The sequence below is a fragment of the Dromiciops gliroides genome, chromosome 4, assembly GCF_019393635.1.
Source record: "Dromiciops gliroides isolate mDroGli1 chromosome 4, mDroGli1.pri, whole genome shotgun sequence".
Taxonomy (NCBI): Eukaryota; Metazoa; Chordata; class Mammalia; order Microbiotheria; family Microbiotheriidae; genus Dromiciops; species Dromiciops gliroides.
This window is the reverse complement of record NC_057864.1, coordinates 196,445,471-196,466,169: the sequence shown is the minus strand read 5'-3', so window position 1 is coordinate 196,466,169 and position 20,699 is coordinate 196,445,471. Positions and strand designations below refer to the sequence as shown.

The 20,699-nt window shown below is 38.5% G+C and overlaps 1 protein-coding gene across 1 annotated transcript in view; it reads left to right on the top strand.

The window, feature by feature from the left end:
• The window catches only part of TEX2 (testis expressed 2), a 161,371-nt gene that overhangs the window by 91,515 nt on the left and 49,157 nt on the right, over window positions 1-20,699 (top strand). The window contains 1 exon segment of the mRNA XM_043963451.1: window positions 8,159-8,406. Coding sequence (XP_043819386.1) covers window positions 8,159-8,406 — 248 coding nt within the window.

The window sequence follows — 20,699 nt, the reverse complement described above, 5'->3', positions numbered from 1 at the left end:
GATTTGAACTCAGGTCCTCCTGAATCCAGGGCTTGTGTTTTCATCCACTGCGCCACCTAGCTGTCCCCTACATCCATTTTTAATTATAGATGAAAGGGGGATCACTTTGAGCTTTTGTTGGTGTTCAGGGGTACCCACTAACTGCCTTGCTTGGGTTATAATATAGATATTATTTTTTAGGGTCACAGTTGGACTTCTTTGACTGTCAATAAAAATTTCTATCCCTCTTCTGGGAGCTCAGATCAAGGGGAAAAAGTAAATTCATAGATAAGCACATCTCCCTCAAGGAAATAAGTAAGTATAGTGCTTGAGGGAACTCTTGTATCCAACAGTTTCTGTGTAACACATAAGAAAATGTAGTCCAGGTGCCAAATCTCAATTCCTAACAATAATTTTTAGAGAAAAACATCCAGAGAAATTTCACCATGAAATTTAGTATGTGACATACCTTAATCTTATTCCCATTAAAATTTACACCAAAACCCATCACATTTTTTTTTAAGTGAGGCAATTGGGGTTAAGTGACTTGCCCAGGGTCACACAGCTAGTAAGTGTTAAGTGTCTGAGACCGGATTTGAACTCAAGTACTCCTGACTCCAAGGCCGGTGCTCTATCCACTGCGTCACCTAGCCGCCCCAACCCATCACATTTTCATGAATTTGATCACCCCTTTTTTTAAAAGTACAATGAAACTTAAGGAAAAGAGAAAAACTTCCTCTCTACATTTTTCCATTTTTCCCTCTCTCTCCCCAAAGGTGGCCAGACTAAGAGGAAAAAGAAATGAAAACCACGCATAAGGTAGAGGGGGCAGAGCTTTGGTACAGAATGTAACAGATGTGGTGAATGGGGCTAAAGGAGTAGACTGTACACCCCTTCCAGGAGCAATGGCAGAATTGATTTGATTATGGTTTCAGAACTGGAGGGGGAGAGGAAGGGAACTTTCTGGCAGCAAGACTGCTATCAGACTGATGAGAAAAGGGCCAAGAGTTGGGGACAGAGCTGTGAAGCATGGCTGGGATCTGCCTGAAATAGTGTGGCCTTTGATTTCTCTTAAGGTTATGAGGGCACCAGTAGCAAACTCTGGTTGTCCACCTGTCAGCTCTCTCAGTTGCCACATGACCAACTCATCTTTTCTTCCTGTCATACAATTTCTTGGTGACATATTTAGAGCTCCTCATTAGTTGTGTATTGAAGTTGTTCTGGGCACCCCTCTACTGACCTCTTTGTGACACTCATCTTTAGTGCTTTAGTGCCAGTGGTGTGGTTTTTTTTAAGTCTTGCTGCCACACAGCAGCATATTAGTATTGAAAAGATAAGACTTTGCTTTCACAGGCAGCTTGGAGATAGGAAAAGAGCTTTGTAATTTCCTGAAAATAATCCCTCCCATCCTCCTCTTTTCCAATTCTATCAAATAAAATGCTTTGTTAAATAATCACCACCAGTAAGCACAATGGATTCTTACATTCTTTTCATCTCAGTTAATTTATAAAGTGGTAAAGTTGCAGTTGGTTGTTGGATATCGCTTGTGAAAGCCTCCATTTGTATATAGATGAATGTCATAAAGATTTTGTTGAGATGGAAGATTGGGCTTATAAATGAGAGGAATACTGATGTTCTTCCGATTACCTTGAACAAGATCCAAGATTTCCCCCATGCCTTTGGTATCTTTTCCTCTTTCAGACACTTCATAAAAGAGTATTCCAAAAGTCTCAGAGGAGTGTTAAGCTGTAAATTCTATTAAAGCTTAAAACTGCTCTAAGATGTTGGGGACACTCAGTCCCTCAGTACCCTCACAATCATGTTGCCTCCAGACCAGATCTCTTCTACTTGGTCCAGTTGGCAGGTTTTCCTTGGTTTATTCTCATCAGTGCCATTTCTTCATCCTCTTACAAGCACCTCAGTGGTCGTTATGGTGGTCTGTATGGTATATTAGGATAATTTGTTTGTTAGAATGGCATTTATAGGTCTTTTCTATTTTTTCTGTTCGTATATATCCTGTTTTCGTTCTTGAAATGCCCTTGGAAAGACTGCTTAGTTGGATGTATTGTGTTTACTTGTTTTGTTTTGTGAAGAAAAGATTTTATTTTGGGATGGTACAAAATGAGAAAGATACGAAAGATATCCACCTTTAGGCCAAATAAGCTTGGTTGCTAGGTCCTTTGTAGAATGCTTCAGTTTCATCTTTATTCTCTATTGAATCTATACCTGCTTTCCTCATAATTCTTCTCTAGTACAGGCAAATTTTCTTCCATCTCAGAGAATTCTCTTTTCTCCATGTCTTCATCCACATATCAGTGTACAGATACCCTTTTGGCATATACAAGATCAGACTTGTGCTTTGGTAGGGGCCATTGTGTTAATTAGCACCCATACAGCCTTTAGCTAGATCTCCACTGGGTACCACAGTTGGGAACTGGCAATTGATACTAATCTTGAAGCCAGAGGGTTCTATGAACTGAATAGTTCTCTTAGTCTTTATTGTGGCAATGGTGGAATTGACATCATTGGATACCATATCACCTTGGTATAGCATGCAGTAGGCCATGTACTTTCCATGATGTGATAAGTTGGAAGGGCTAGAGGGGTCAAAGCAGGTGATGGAGATCTCTGTTGCAAAGAGCTTCTCATGATAGATCTTCTCAGCAGGGACAATAGAAGAATAGGTGAGGAGTGATGGTGAATGATCTAGCTAATGAGCTGATTGAGGTTGGTGTTTGTGGGGAGCTCAGTGCCTAGGTTCCGGCAGCAGATATAATAGATTGTTTCATTGTCTACCATGAAGGCATAGTCCAAGTACCCCAGTGTGGTATGAGTGGTTAAAATGGAATTGTAGGTCTCTCTTACAACTGTGGATACCTGTGGTGCTTAGGTAGATGGCAAACTTCAGCTAGGACTTCTTGTCATAGTCGACAGAGGGCTTCTCCATCAGCAGGAAGGTGAAACCTAAGCCTGTACCACCTCCAAAGCTATGAACTATCAGGGATCCTGTACCCCTGTGTATTGGCCCAACAGTTTTCAGATGTGCTCCAATACAAGATCAGTTATCTCCTTCCCAGCAGTATAATTACCCCAGGCATAGTTATTAGCAGCATCTCCCTGCCAGAGATTGGCTGCTCAGGAATAGCTATTTATAGATGTTGATCTAAACCTCATCTATCACAGCAGGCTCCAAGTCTATAAAGACCACTCTGGGTACTTGCTTGCCAGCTCCTGTCTCATAAAGAAGGTTTTGAAGGAGTTACCAGCCACCCCCAAGGTTCTGTCCCTTGACATGGTACCATTGGTTTGGATCCCATGCTCTGTCTAAGCAATATAATTCCCAACAGGCATCGCCCATCTGCACACCAGTCTGGCTGACATGGATAGAAATGCACTCAGGCATGGCTGCTCCAATGTGTAAAAATGGGGAGGGTGCTGTTGACTGCATATGAGTTATTGGTCTCTGCCAACATGGTAAATCCCCTATGTCTTCTTTCAACTGGTTTTACCCTTCACTGCTTCTCTCTGCTTTGAGATGACACTGTCCATAATTGTTAATCATCCTTCTTCACAAGGTTTTACAAACCAATTTATATTCTAACCCAGTGTTGCTTTTGGCAGCCGTCTCTCTCTCTCCCTCTCTCTCTCTCTCTCACTTTGACAAGTCAAGTCAGATGATTGCTGACCAAGGTGCTTTCTGGGTTCTTTTGATCACCTTGTTGTGGCAAATAATTTACATTGGTTACTCTGGATGCAGTTATTTTCATTGCCCTTCATTTCTTTTTCTCATTCTTTTCTTCTTGGTTTTTACAAACTCAGTGACTCATCTCTGATGATGTGTTGGTCTGACTTTACACAGACAGCTGCCTCAGGGATCACTCCCACTTCAGTAACAAGACTTTTCCTATCTGTTTAAATAAAATCTTTCATTCTTTATGGGGTTATTTGGTGCTCACTGTGTCCAGCACCTGAAAATTCTTCTTTTTAAAGGAAATGTTCATGATATAGAGTCATGAGGTTTTTGTATAGTCTGTAAGTCGTTGTTCTTTCTTTTTATTTTCCTGAATCACACTTTCCCTTATATTTCTTCTCAGCCTCTCCCTTTCCTTTGAAGTCCCCAAGTATCAGAGTGAATGTGAATTTGTTCTGAAGGGTCTTGTTGAATTTTTCTACCACTTCAACCATGTTGCTGAGTCAGCTAATTGGCAAAGTGGATAGAGAGCCTGACCTAGAGTCAAGAAGACCAAGTTCAAATCCAGACTTAGACAATTAGTTGTAGGATGAGTCACTTAACCTCTCTCTGGCTGTGTCAGTTTCCTCATCTGTAAAACGGCATAATATTGGCACTCCTACTTCTCAGGATTATTGTGAGCATAAATGAGATATTTGTGAAAGCACTTTGCAAACTTTAAAATGTTAAGTAAGTAATAAATATTTTTTGTTTTGTTAGTTATAATAGCTGATAGTTATTATTTTCATGGTGGTCTTTTTGCAAATACTTGACATTAGTATTGTGAAAGGTAATGACCAAGTATCTCTGTTAGCTGCTAGGTACATGATAAAACTCCTTCCACTGTCTCTCCAAGGAATACCTATGAGCTTTCCTTGCATTTGACTGCAGCTTCTTTCTTCTGGTTTTGTTTATAGCAAGAATGTCGAGATTGAGCTCCACAAAGTTATACTTCAAAGTGGAGGCGACCCCGGGTGTCAGAAGTAATGCCACCTGAGGACAAGCCCTGGCAGCTTTTGCCATGCTAGCAGGGCTTTCAGAATGAGGGAATGAACAATAAAGCAGTTACTAAGCACTTACGATATGCAAGGTTCCATCTTAAGCTCTGGGGGTACAAATACAAGCAAGCAAGGCAGGCCCTGCCTGGAAGGAGCTTCCATTCTACCGGGAGAAAACAAAATATACAGTGGAACTAGGAGCTGCAGGGAGGAAGGATCTCTGTTTTATGAGAATCAACCTGGCTAAGCATGAAAAGGCAGATCAGCAACAGTAGGCTGGCCACCTGGTGATGAAATTTTTTTTTAGCCATGGCAACCCATGAAACAAAATATATTTTAAAAATTGTCTTCAGTCCTGGGCAGCTCCTTTCTGCTTTTGCAGTGACAATGGTGGCAGGACTGCTGCAAAGGGAACAGGGCACAAAGAATCACATGGTTTTTAAACTGTCAACAAGTGTGCCTATTGCTGGGAGAGATTAAGAATGTCAATCCTGAGATTCTTGCAGTAAATATTAAATCTAACCTACTTTTTAAAAGTCGCCTTACATAATTGAGATAACAGTTTCATAAACAATACTCTCTCTGTTCCTTGCATAATCACATGTTCATGTGTGTTTATTTTTAAATTATTACTCCATTTCATCCTCCACACAGCTGTCTAATTGATCTTCCTACAGCGCTAGTCTGACCATGTCATCACTCGCTCCCTAATTGCCTCCAAGATCAAATATGCAATCCTCTGTTTGGCTTTTAAAGCCCTTTATATTCCTTTTCTACCTTTCCAATCTTCTCCCACCTTGTTCCCCATGTCTCTTTATAGTCTAATGACAGTACATCTCCCAACTCAGGGCATTTTTACTCACTCCCCCCTCCACACACACACACACCTGGGAGATTGTTGTCTTCCTTATCTCAGCCTTCTGCCTTCCCTGGCTTCCTTTAAGTCTCATTGAAGATCCAACTGTTGCCAGAAACTTACCCTATTCTCCTTAATCTTAATGCCCTTCCTTTCAGATTCCTCTCAGTTTATCCTGCCTGAATCATGTTTTACATAGTTGTTTGTGCATTATCTCCACCATGAGCTTCTTGAGAACATGGACTGTCTTTGGCCTTGCTTGGACCACTTCAGCATTCAGAGGTAGTTAGCTGTCTCCTGTTGTGCAAATGCTCAACAGTGATTCAGGCTGCATTAAAAACGTCCTATTGGATTTCAAAAATCTTATTTTATTTTGCCCAGCATTGCATGAGTAAATAATACACTCTTGGATTTTTATTAACCTTGACAGGAAATACTTATTTTCTATTGACTTGGTTATTTTCATTTAATATTAAAATATTCTTTGGCGTAGTATTCATCCCAAAATTTCTTTAAAATTCAACAGTAAAATGAGGTGAATGAGATGTAGGGTAACAAAAACATTATAATTTTAGTTTTTTATTTTTAAAAATTACCTGGTGCAAAACTCTGTAAACTCTAAATGAATCTTCTATACATTGCTCCCAGTGAGGCCTAGTAGTATGATAGATCTTGGGTCTGATAAGAGCCTTTGCAAAATCATTTCCTTTCTTTCTTGAATTCATCATGAATTGCCTTTTTGCAATTATTAGATTCTTTGTCATTTTTTGTTTTCCTCTGGTACTTCTACCTCTTTTGTATGATAGTCCCATGATATTAAAAAAAATCACTTCTTTACTTTATCACTTTTAAAACTGCTTCCAGGGGCAGCTAGGTGGCGCAGTGGATAGTGTACCAGCCCTGGAGTCCAGAGGACCTGAGTTCAAATTTGGCCTCACCTCAGACACTTGACACTTACTAGCTGTGTGACCCTGGGCAAGTCACTTAACCCCAATTGCCTCACCAAAAAATAAAAATTAAAAAAAAAAAAACCTGCTTCCACACACCAATTCATATGCTGGGATATTTCCCATTGACAGTGTCAAATTCAGTCAGTCAACAAGCAACAAGTTAAGGATTACTATGTGCCAGGCAATATGTTGGTATTCTAAGACAGAAATACAATACAATACACATTTATTAAGTGCCTCTTATATAGTGGGCATTGTGCTAAGTTAAAGATTCAAATAAGAAAGAAAAAAAGACAGTCCTGCCCTTAAGGAGCTTATGCTGTATTGGAAGAAACTATGTTTTTTTAAGTGTATACAAAGTATATAGACATATATATGTGTGTGTGTGTGTGTGTGTGTGTGTGCACATATATACATGTATATATATATATACATATATATATACACACACACACATACATATATACATATATAAATATATAAAGTATTAGGGAAAGGTAGCTGGGTACTGTTACCTAGCTAGGGAGGAATCAGGAAAGACTTCTTGAAGAAGGTGGCCTGTGAGACAAGCTTCAAAGGACATTAGGGATTCTAAGAAACAAGTGAAGGAAGGAGTGCATTTAGGCATGAAAAATTGCTTGTATGCAAGCAATGTAACAGTGTCATGCATGGGAATCAACCTGGCTAAGCATGAAAAGGCAGATCAGCAACAGTAGACTGGCCACCTGGTGATGAAATTTTTGGCTGAACCCAAGGAGTGCAATTTATAATAAGGATGGAAAGGTAAATTGGAACCAGGTTGTAAGAAACTTTAAGTGGCAGAGTAGTTGATCCTAGAGACAATAGGGAGCTATTGGATTTTATTGAGGAGAAGAGTGACATGGTCAAATCTGTTCTTTAAGAAAATAACTTTTACTTTTGTGTGGAGGATGGATCAGAGTGGGGAGAGGCTTGAGAATCCAGTTAGATTACTGTTGCAGTAGTTCAGACTAGACGTCATGAGAGCCTAAACCACAATGGTGGTTGTGAGAATCCTCACCAAAAAACAGGGAGGTTCAGAAAAGGGTTACTTGTGGGTGAAAGATCTTTGGTTCTGTTTTGGGCGTGAGTATGTACATTCAGTCTGAAGTGGCTATAGGAACTTCCAGTTCAAAATGTCTATGGGTTGTAGAACTGAGTCTCAGTAGAGAAGAGGATAAGCTATATCTTTGAGTCCACTCTATAGAGTTCATAATTAAGCTCATGGAAATCAATCAGGTCATCAAGAGAGAGTGTGGAGAGAAAAGAAAAGAAGTTTGAGACAGAGCTTTAGATATATCTACAGCTGGGCATGATCTGAATGATGGTCCAGTAAGTAGACCAAAGAGCTGTCAGAGAGACAGGAGGAGAATGAAGAGTGAAAACACAGAGGAGAGAGCATCTGAAAGTGGACAGTGCTCAACAGTGCCAAATAGCTCATGGAGGTCAAGAAACCGAAGTTGTCTTTCAGGCAGATTTCCTGTTTGAACTGGTGCAATCTAGTATAAAAGGCTTACATAAACTCACAAATAATTTTAACTGTACACCGAGTTTCTTTATTAATGAGCTTTGTTTATTGTTGCTGCCTCAATTTTCATTTATTTATTTGTTTGTTTTTGCTTTTCAGGGTTCTTGCCTACACACAGCAGACACAATAGCCAGTCCAGTAACCTAACCCACAGTCGCAGCAGCAGTAAAGGCAGTGTGGAAGAGTTTACATCTCAGCCTAAACAGAAGGATCTAGCGGTCAGCGTGCGACAGAAGATGCTCCTGAACTATGAGGTGTATATGGCCAGGTGTGTCCCAAGAGAAATACCGAGTCCCCAGAGGAGCCCAGTGCAGAGTGCAGAAAGCAGTCCTACAGCTGTGAAAAAGGTACACTCATTTGTCCATGCTTCCCCCTGTTTTGCTCTCTTTAGTTAAGAAAAAGGGAGGTAGGGAGGGAAGAATGATTAAGGGAGATAAGTAAAGATGAATGTGAATGTGAGTAAGAGATCCTTTGGCTTCAGTTGTACACCCCAGTACTCAGTTTTCTCAGCTACATCCAAGGCTACCCAAGACTGTAATTGCCAAGGTACAAGTGAAAGTTGACCTGGGAAATCTTCATTTGTCATTCAGGTTGTTCTAGAACCCCATTTTGTTTTCAAGTCCTACATACTTTAACTACAAATTTTAATGTTCTGAGACATTAATATTGCTGTCCCTAAGACACCAGCTACTTTTTTATTTAGTTAGGAGAACCATTGGAGTTACAGGTCAGACTGTCTAAGTGGCAGGCATCCTGCAAGAATCTCTTCATTCTCTTCACTTAGACTGGTGGTTATGTCAGCTCTTTTATTCAGACAAAAGAGGCCCCAGTGCACCCCTCCCCCACCTGATTCACCTGACCATGGTAAAATCAACAAGAACTCTTTATGGTTGGATCCATAAATTAGAGTTCAGTTTTATGAGAAAAAAATAGAATTTTCCAATGCTCAAATTCTAGTTTGTAAGTTTCCAGAAATAAATCACTCATGAAAAAAGAAGACAGAAGATTATTTATTCTTTTTCTTCTCTGGTAACCTCACTGAATATTAGTATATCTTGCCATTCTGCTATCAGGTCTTCAATAGCTTCAATGTCCAGCATTTTTCAGGGTAAAAGACACAGACATGATACTGGGGGCATTGTCTCTGTCGTCAAGGAGCTCAAAATCTAGTTGGGGTGATAAGACACAAACATGTGATTACCATGGCAACATGAAAAGCCACAGAAGAGCCTAGCTGCTCCACATACATTCCAGCAGACACCTAAAAATGGTATCATCAATTAATGATCAAGAAGACCAAAGAGAAACAGAAATAAGCTTGTCCATCTAGTCTAGGACTGCATAAAAAGATACCCAGAAGCCTGTGGAAGTTGGAAGAAGAACCTCACCAGGAGAGGTGAGCCAACCAGACCCCTGGTTAACAGGCCTGAGGACAGAAACTCTAGAGAATCGAAGTCAGCAGGTCCTCTCAGCAATTATCCCCGGTGGGGGAGGGAGGGCCTGAAACCTTCAGGAGCATTGAGAGAGGTCAAAACCAGTAGGAATTCTAGTCACTGGGGCCTAAAGGCAGGGAGTGCTGGGTTTCAACATGTTGTAAGAGAGAATTAGGGAATTGCCAGCCTCTGTAGGTCAATGCACAGAAAAGCAGGGCAGATGCACACCTGGGAACACTTGAGCCACATTGGGAAACAAGGTCAGCACAATGCAAAGACATTTTTGCCAAAGGACTTTCCAGGAGGCCTGAGAACAGCATCATCTCTAGCATCTCCTTGGGACTTACTAAGGCCAAAGCAGATAAAAGAACTAAACTCCACGTTGGGGATTGTGCAAGGATAAGAAACCAAATACAACACTGTATTGGGCAATCAGGAAACTAAGAACACAAAGAATGAAGTAGAGGGTGGAACCTAGTACTGATCACCCCATCCAAGACAGCAGAAGGAATGGCATTCAGACTAGAGGAAACAGGGCCAAACAGAACTTTGCACCCTAGTGATGGGAGAAGGCAGAGTCTGGCCCCAGCACCAAGACCCAAAACAGAAACTGTTTGATAGCAGAATAGGGCATCAAACACAGTGAATATGTACTATGAGTTAAGAGAATCCCAAGAGTCAAACATTAGAAAAGAACACTTCAATAACAAGTACAAATTAAGTATCAAAGGAAAAAATGGTTTGATCACAAGGACCCTAAGAATGGCTAGAAGAAATGAAGGAAGAGGCAGCTAGGCGGCACATTGGATAAAGCAATGACCCTGGATTCAGGAAGACCTGAATTCAAGTCTGGCCTCAGGCACTTGACACTTACTAGCTGTGTGACCCTGGGCAAGTCACTTAACCCTCATTGTCCCACAGAAAGAAAGAGAGAGAAGGAAGGAAGGGAGGGAAGGAAGGAGGGAAAGAAAATGAGTTAACAGAGAGAGAGAATAAAAGGAAAGAATATTTTAATAGGAGAAATGAAGGAAGAGTTTAAAAAGTAAACCATAATTTAAGAGCTCTAGAGGAAAAAAATTGGCAAGAGAATAGTTTAGAACAGAAAGTTCCTTACCCAAGTAGTGGATTCCCTGAAAACCAGAATGGAACAAACAGAACTCTGTAACTCCAGGAGATAACAAAAAATGTTAAAACAAAGTCAAAGGATTGAAATGATGACCACACAGAAATCCTGGATACCCTATTTCAAGAAATCATAAATGAGAACTGCTTACAACGAACAATGTGAAAATAGAATCTACCAATCACCTCATGAAGGAAACTGCAAACTGAAAACATTCAAGTGTGTCATGGCCAAAATTCAGAGATCCCAAGTCCCAAAAAGAGATTCTGTGAGCACCAAAAAGAAACAGCCCAAGTGTCAAGGAGCCACAGTCAGGATCACCTACAATTTAGCAGAAACCTTTATAAAGGAAAGAAAATTTTAGAACATCATATTACCAAAAAGTTAAAATAAAGGCTTATAACCAAGAAAGAGAAGTACCAAGACACACCTAGGAATTGTATGAATACAACTACAAAGCACTATTTACAAAAATAAAGACAAGATTTAAATAATTGGAGAGTGATGAATTACTCATGGTTGGGAGCTGTCAATATAATAAAAATGACAATACTGACTAAATTTATTTTACAGATTCAGTGCCATACCAATTACAAAGCTACTTTAAAGAACTAGACAAAATAATAAAATTCTTGAGGAATGAAAGATCTAGAATATCAAGGCAAATAATTGTAGGAGTACAAATGAGGGAAAAGATTATACTTCTACCCCTTAAAATATATTATAAAGAAATAATTATGAAAACTATTTAGTGCTGGTTAAAAAATAGTAAAGTGGATCAATGGAACAGTGTAAACAAGAGGGTCTCTGAACTTGAATGGGGGGAAAATTACATCTCATTTTCATATTCTCTAGTTGAAATTTAGGATTTTCTTCAATTATTAATGTAGAAAACAAGATATTCTGAAGCAGAGTCCATAGGCTTCACCAAATTCTGAAATGGGTTTGTAGCACAAAAGGATTAACAATCCTTGGTTTGTACCACCATCTTATGCCTCACAGTCAGTTCAAAATAGATTTGTGCCTGGAATATTCAATTTCATACCACAAAATTTTTTAAAGAACCAAATCAAATACCTTTCCCAGCCATGAATAGGAGATGAATTCTTAAAATAATAATAGCATTTGTATAGTGCTTTAAGATTTGTAAAGTAATTTACGTGTTATTTAATTTGATCCTCACAACAACCCTATGAGACAGGTACTATTATTATACAAATTTTACAGATGAGAAAAATAAGGCACAGAGAGGTTGACTTGGCCTAGGGTCACACAGGTAAGCATGTGAGGCGGAATTTGAACTTCAGTCTTCCCATTCTTTTTTTAAAAAAATAATAAACATTTGTATTTATTGTTTTGGGTTTCCGATTTTTATTCCTCCTTCCTCTCCCCTCCCTGAGGCTGCCAAACAATCAAATATGGCTTATACATGTATGATTATGTAAAATATTACCATATTTGTCATTTTGTACAAGAAAACTTGATTAAAAGAAAAAAATTAAAGAAAGTGAAAAATAGCATGCTTTGGTCTGTTCCATCAATTCTTTCTTTGGAGGTGGATAGTATGTTTCATCAATAGTCCTTTGGGATTGTCTTAGATCATTGTATTGTTGAAAATAGTCAAGTCATTCACAGTTTCTTCATCAAACGGTATTGCTGTCTCTGTGTACAATGTTCTCTTGCTTCTGCTCACCAGAAATGCATCAATTCATGTCTTTCCAGGCCTTTCTGAAGTCATCCTCCTTGTCATTTCTTATAGCACAATAATCTTCCATCACCATCATATACCACAATTTGTTTAGCCATTCCCCAATTGATGGGCATTCCTTTGATTTCCAATTCTTAGCCACCATAAAAAGAGCTGCTATAAATATTTTTGTACAGATAGGTCTTTTTTCTCTTTTGGGGGATGTCTTTGGGATATAAATCTAGCAGTGGTATTGCTGGATCAAAGGGTATGCACAGTTCTGTAGCCCTTTGGGCATGGTTCAAATTGTTCTCCAGAATGGTTGGATCTTTTCACAACTCTACCAGCAGTGGATTAGTGTCCCAGCTTTCCCACATCCTCTCCAAATCCAATATTTCCATTTTTGTTTTATTTTGCCATTCTGATAGCTGTGAGGTGCTACCTCAGAGCTGTTTTTAATTTGCATTTCTCTGATCAATAATGATCTAGAGCATTTTTTTCATATGATTATAGATAGCTTTGATTTCTTTGTCTGAAAACTGCCTGTTAATATCCTTTGGACCATTTATCAATTGGGGGAATGACTTGTATTTTTATAAATTTGATGCAGCTCTCTATATATTTGAGAAATGAAGCCTTTATCAGAGATATTTGTTTCAAAATTTCTTTCCCAGTTTTCTACTTCCCCTGTAATCGTGGTTACATTAGTTTTGTTGTGCAAAGGTTTTTGATTTATATAATCCAAAATTATCTATTTTACATTTTGTTTTGCTCTCTATATCTTCTTTGGTCCTAAATTATTCCTCTGCCCATAAATCTGACAGATAAACGATTCCATACTCTCTTAATTTGCTTATGGTATAATCCTTTATGTGTAAATCACGTAACCCATTTTGAACTTATTTTAGTATACAGTGTGAGATGATGGTCTATACCTAGTTTCTGCCATACTGTTTCCAGTTTTTTTCAGCAATTATTGTCAAATAATGAGTTTTTGTTTCAAAAGTTTGGCTCTTTGGGTTTAATCATATACTAGATTACTATAGTCATATATTATAGTATACTTTCTGTCTATTCTATTCACTGATCTACCTCTATATTCTTAGCCAGTACAAGATATTTTGATAATTACTGCTTTATAATACAGTTTGAGATCTGGTACTGCTAGACCACTTCTTTCATCATTTTTTTTCATTGATTCCCATGATATACATGAACTTTTTTTTCCAAATGAATTTGTATTATTTTTCTAGCTCTATAAAATATTTTAAGTTCATGGTATAGACAGCACTAAATAAATAAATTAACTTAGTAAGATTGTAATTTTATTATATTGGCCTCTGCTTACCCATGAGCAATTAATATTTTTCCAGTTGTTAGATTTGACTTTGTTTCTGTGAAAATGTTTTTGTAGTTCGTGGTCATATAGTTGCTGTGTTTGTCTTGGAGGTAGACTCCCAAGTATTTTATATTAGCCACAGTTATTTTAAATGGAATTTATCTTTCCATCTGTTGTTGCTGGACTTTATTGGTCATATAAGAAATACTGATGATTTATGTGGGTTTATTTTGCATCCTGCAACTTGCTGAAGTGTTAATAATTTCAAGTAGCTTTTTAGTTGATTCTCTAGGATTTCTAAGAATAACATCATAACATCTGCAAAGAGTGATAGTTGTATTTCCTCATTACCTATTTTAATTCCTTTAATTCAGTCTTCCCATTCTTAAGTTCCTGGCCTATATCAGCCATGCCACTTAGCACGTAGTCACTTAGATGTCATTATATGAAATAGAAAGCTTTTACATGAGCAAAATAAATGCTAACGGATAAGAAGGGGTAGCTATCAACTGGGAATAATCTTTGTTCCAAATATCTCTAATAAGGGTCTCATATTTAATATCTCTCTCAATCTCTCCCTCCCCCCCCCTTTCATTCTCTCCCTGACTCCTCTCTTTCTTTTCTCTCCCTCCTTCCTCCCTTTCTACCCTTCTCCCTCTCCTGCTCTCTCTCCCCATAAGTGCATGTTATGTATATTGTACACAACTAACAAATATATAAAACCAAAAGCCATTCCTCAAATGGACAAAGGATATAAGCAAACAGTTCTCACAATAACTGGACTACCAACAACATATGAATTAATTCTTCAAATTATTATTAATAAGAGAACTAAAATTAAAACTACTCTGACATATCATTTCACACCAAGTAATTTACCAGAATTACACAAGATAGGAACAGTCAGTATTAGAGAAGTTGGGAAAAGTCGGGCACACTAATGTATTGTCAGTGGAATTGTCTGACCATTCTGGAAAGCAGCTTGAAATTATGCCAAGCAAGTGACTAAAATTCCTATATCCTTTGACTCAGAGTTTCCACTGCTAAGCACATATTTCACAAGAATCACTAAACACCACCACACAATACCACCAAAAAAAAAAGCCCCAATACAACATAAACATTTATAGCAACTCTTTTTGTAATAGAAAAGATCTGGAAATAAAGCAGAGGCCTGTTGATTGGGCAATTTATAAACAAATGGTGTACATTAACACAAAAGTCTCTGCTATAAGAGATACTGAAAAGTATGGGGAGACTTACATGAACTGATGCAAAGTGAAGTAATCAAAACTAAGAAAATGGTGTATATATATTACATATAAAATACTTTCTATAGTATACATCTGTATATGATTATTATATGAATGTGTAGAATTTTATATATATATATATAAATAAAACACATACATATACATATTTACATACATACCAGCAATGTAAACAGAAAACAACAACAAAGCAGTGAAAACCGAATGCTATGAGATTATAAACACCAAGCTTTTCTTGAAAGGAGAATTATGAGAAAGCACCTCCTTTCACTTTGCAGAAGTGGGGAACTATGAATTTAGAACACCAAAGATAATGTCAGACTTTTTCAGTTTGTTGGTAAGGGATACATCAGGAAATAAAGGTACTATAAAAATAAGATATCAATAAAAAATTTAATTTAAAGTTTTGTTACTTAAAATATACTGCAAAGCAGTAATCATCAAAACTATTTGGTAATGGGTTACAAAATAGAAAAGTTGACCAATGGAACAGATTAGGTATACAAGACCCAGAAGCAAACATTATAATATAGTGTTTGATAAATCCAAGAATATCACCTACTAGAATAAGTACTCACTACTTAAAAAACAAACACTGGGAAAACTGGAAAGCAGACTGAGGTTAGACCAACATCTCATACCATATAGCACAATAATCTCCAAATGGGTACATGATTATGATGGAAACGGTCATATTCTTAAAAAAATATGTAGGTGGCAAGGAAAGAATTTTCACAGTTCTAGGTAGGAGTCTTTGATCAAACAAAATATAGAGATAATCACAGTAAATAAATGGGAAATGTGATGCATACATTTGAAAAAGGTTTTGCATTTTTTAAAATGTAGTTAGAATTAGAATGGATAGGGCAGCTAGGTGGCACAGTAGATAAAGCAACCAGCCCTGGATCAGGAGGACCTGAGTTCAAATCTGGTCAGAACACTTGACACTTACTAGCTGTGTGACCTGGGCAATGAACCTTAACTCCTCATGCCCTGCCCCCCCCCAAAAAAAAAAGAGAGATAGAGAGAGAGAAGGTGTAGAATTAGAGTGGATAAGTTACAGGGGGAAAATCTTTGCAGCAAATTATCTGATAAATGTCAGATATCCAAGCTATATAAGGATAAAAACAAGTCATTCACCAATAGATAGTTAAAGGATATGAACAATACTATTTTTGTTTGTTTGTTTTGTTTTGTTTTTTTTGTGAGGCAGTTGGGTTAAGTGACTTGACCAGGGTCACGAACAATTACTATTTAAAAGGAAAAAATGCAAGATTCAATAACCATAGGGGAAATTTCCAATCATTAAACAATAAGAGAAGTGCAAATTTAAACTTTTGATGGCAAAGATGACCAAAAAGAAGAGGAAATTGCAATTGTTTAAGAGCCTATGGGAGGACAGACACATGGAAGTTGATAGAGCTATGAACTGGTCCAACCATTCTGGAAAAAAGTCTGGAATGATATTCCCTGAAAGACACTCAACATTGTATATCCTTTGACCCTTACTAGACATATACCCCCTATTAGAATATACTCCCAAAGAGATTAAAAAAGAGAAGGACCCATAAATATTAGAGCAAGCACTTTATATTATAACAAAGAACTGGAAACAAAATGAGCATCCATGGAAGAATGGTTGAATGAATTATGGCACACAAATGTAATGGAATATTATTGTGCCATGACAAATGATGAAAAGGATAGACTTAGAAAAACCTGGCAAGACTTGTGTCACGTGAGCAAAACTAGAACTATTTATACAATGACAGCAATATTGTAAAGGAAAACAATTTCAAATGCCTCAATTCATCAATACAAAATTGTGCTTAACCATGATTCTGTGAGAATCATGATAAAGCATGCTTCTCACCTCTTGTCAGAGGGATGATGGATGGATTGTGAGTGCAGAATGAAACTTAGATCTCTCTGGCTGAGGTCTATAACCAACCTGGCGACCTCAAACAAGTGACTTCCTTGTTCTGGGCTTCACCTGCCTCCTGTAAACTGAAAGGATTAGATTAGATGATCTCAAAGGTCCCTTCTAGCTCTAAGATTTTGTTTCTGATTTGCAAATTGCTTCAGCTGTCATATTTTAGTTCAGGGAAATGGTTTGATTCTTTGAGCCTGTTACTTCAGATAGCATGGCTCATTGGACATAATCATGAATTTGAAGGGGAGCTGAGTTCATACTCCAGTGCTGTCACTACCTTGGGCAAGTCATAGAATTTCTCTGTACCTGTTTCCTTCTCTGTTAAATGAAAGGGTGATATTATATAATTCTAAAGTCTTTTTCAGTCTGAATCTGTAATCCTGTGAATTCCTTGTATTTAGAAGCCTCGTGCTTATGTGACCATTACATTCTGTGCAAAGAACATTTTAGGGAACCTCCCATCCTTTTCCTCAAGGATTAATAATTAGAGACAACATTAATGCAGACACAGACCATTGTCATGATAGATGGCAGTAGAAATAAAGTCACTAGGGCAGCTAGGTGACACAGTGGATAAAGCACTGGCCCTGGATTCAGGAGGACCTGAGTTCAAATCCAGCATCAGACACTTGACATATACTAGCTGTGTGACCCTGGGCAAGTCACTTAACCCTCACTGCCCCACAAAAAACAAAAACAAAAGAAATAAAGTCACTGTCCTCAGAGAAAATTCTGCTTGGGTGATACATTAGGTACACATAAATAGAAGAGGTGAACGTGAGTGATGGGTATAAGTAGGGAAATCTAGACAGGCCTCCATTAATTCTTGGGAAGGAAAAGAACATTATAAATTGGAGAAATCAGAGCAGGCTTCACAGAGGAGGTGACACCTAAGCTGAGCCTTTTAAAAAGAGAAGGACTGTGGGGTGGCTAGGTGGCGCAGTGGATAAAGCACCGGCCCTGGATTCAGGAGTACCTGAGTTCAAATCCGGTCTCAGACACTTGACACTTACTAGCTGTGTGACCCTGGGCAAGTCACTTAACCCCCGTTGCCCCACCAAAAAAAAAAAAAGAGAGAGAGAAGGATCTGGAAAGGATGAGATGAAAAAGAAATGTATTCCAGACAAAGGGAATGGGCCAGCCCAGAGGCATGGAAGCAGATAGGACAAAATTGGGGAATAGTCAGTAATCTCATTTGACCGAAGCATGGTGTATGAAGAGGAAGGGAAGCTGGAAAGGTAGGTAGAGACAGGTTGGCGAGGCTTTAGATTTCTGAGCAGGGGAGTGCTGTGATCAGACCACTGCTCCAAGAAGATGATTTTGCCAGTTAGGTGAAGGATGAATTAGAAATGAGAGAGACTTGAGGCAGGGAAAGCAGAGAGGAAGCTATTCTAATAGTCTAGGCCAGAGGAAGTGGTAAAATTCATAGTAAATATAGTTGGCTGGTGATGTTTTTTAAGAGAATGGTGCACCACCTAACCTTTGTCTCTTAGTCTATCCTGAGGAATGGTGATAGTCTAGGAAAATGCCCTTAAAGAGCCTAGAAGACTCCTTTTTCTCACCTAGGTCCAAGGCCCCTAAAAACACTTGGAGGGGCGGCTAGGTGGCGCAGTGGATAGAGCACTGGCCCTGGAGTCAGGAGGACCTGAGTTCAAATCCGGCCTCAGACACTTAACACTTACTAGCTGTGTGACCCTGGGCAAGTCACTCGACCCCAACTGCCTCACTAAAAAAAACAAAAACAAACACTTGAGAACTCCCCTTGTTCCCTTCACACATCATCAAATGACCCTCTCCAGTGTGGTATAGGAGATTGATTACTGGAGTCAAGAAGACCTACATTTCAAATCCCTCCTCAGATACTTGGTAGGTGTGTGACTTTGGGCAAATTACTTAACCTCTCTGGTTCTCAGTTTCCTCATCTATAAAATGAGCCAGTTAGATTCCCTGCCTCCAAGGTCCTTTCTGTTACTGACTCTGTGGTCATATGAAAATTTAGCTGTTGCAACAATAGAAGATAAAGAGCTTCCCTGTTGTCTGCATGGTAGGGAGGGGAGGTCAGAAATTTGTGGAGAAATTTCCTTTCCGCCAACATTGGTGCAGGTTCTGGAAAAGACTCTTGACCCCTAGTTGATAAAGGGTCTCTGGACAAAGAAACAGACATTGAACAGATGTCTAAGTATAGGATCTTTGTTTTGTGCAAGAATATGGGAAAAACACATTTTATGAGATGAGATATTTTGGCAGGAAAAGAGTAACAATCCTGATGTGAAAGTTAAAGAGAGATTCTTGGAGGTAAGAGTTGAGACCCTGTTTGAATTAATGGAAAGGTCACTGAGGAAGGAAGGAAAGAGGAGCGGCCACAAAGCTAAGTGCAAGGGTATCCTGAGCTGGTGCATGGAGGGGCTGTGCTGGCACGCAGAAAAATCATAAAGGGAAAGGAAAGGGAAAGAAAGCAGCCATTAAGCACAATCTCATTTGATGCTAAAACTATCCTATGAGGTAGGTGCTCCTACAATACCCATTTTGCAGTTGAGGAAACTGAGGCAGATGGGGAAATTTGCTGTACCTCCCAGCTTCTCCTAAGGCTACCCAGGCCTCCCTTTTAATCTTATTAGTTAGGAAAGCATGATTCAGCAATAATAAAGGGGAGTGGGGAAGGAAGGAGAGAGAAGAAGACAGGCAAAATGCCAGTTGTTGTTTCTAGCTGTATCAAGTGCTTCGTGTCTTCTAATTACAAGAAATTTCTTTGGCAACTAAGTGGTGTAGTGGTTAGACTGGACTTGGAGTCAGGAAGACCTGAATTCAAATCCTATCTTAGGCACTTAGCAGCTGTGTGACTGAGCAAATCACTTAACCTCAATGTATCTCAGTTTCCTCACAACTTTGTTGGGTAGATGCTGTTGTCAAACCTTAGAGTGATGTGTATGTATATTTGTATATACACAAGTATTTGTTATGTATTATATTACATGTTACCTTCAGTGCATAAAATAAATGGTCCCATTGTATTTCTCTGGTTTCCAACAGCTTTAATTCCGTCTAAGACAATGGAATATTTCAATTAGTAAACAAGATACTTGAATCCAGTTCTATTTCTTAAAGTGTTATTGTTGTTGTTCAGTCATTTTCAGTCATGTCCAATTCTTCATGACCGCATTTGGAGTTTTCTTGGCAAAGTTGTCAGAGTTTCCTTCTCCAGCTCATTTTACAGATGAAGAAACTAAGCCAAACAAGATTAAGTAATTTAACTAAGGTCACACAGCTAAGTGTCTAAGACCAGATTTGAACTCAGGTCAAATGTGCCACCTAGCTGCCTTATTTGTTACATTATCTTTATCCAGAAGCCAGCTGAGAACTTGTAGTTCATGTGATACAGCTTCCTCCAGGGGAAATTCTTAAAAACCTGATGAGAAAAACCACAACATAATCTATGGGAACCTAGATTTGTGAATAGTCATTTGGTACATTCCATCAATAAAATGCATGATCTACAATCCCTTTGGCTTATAAGAGTTTGGTTGGTATTGCTATCATTTAATGGGATAGCTACATTTCAGCTAAATGAAATGAAATCTGTCATGTTTTTTAACTATATCCTAAGATTCTTGAATAGTCAGCAAATAAAACAATACCATCATCTCTCTCTCTCTCTCTCTCTGTCACACATACACACACACACACACACACACACACACACGATATTTTGCATTGTTTTTCTCAAAATGGGCAAATAAAAATCAAATACAAGTCAGTAAAACAGTAGCTAAACAGAAATGTTTTCCAAGATAATTTTCACCTCTTTCAAGTAGGCTCCTTAAACATTTAAAAGCAGTTTACAGTGCCTTCCATTG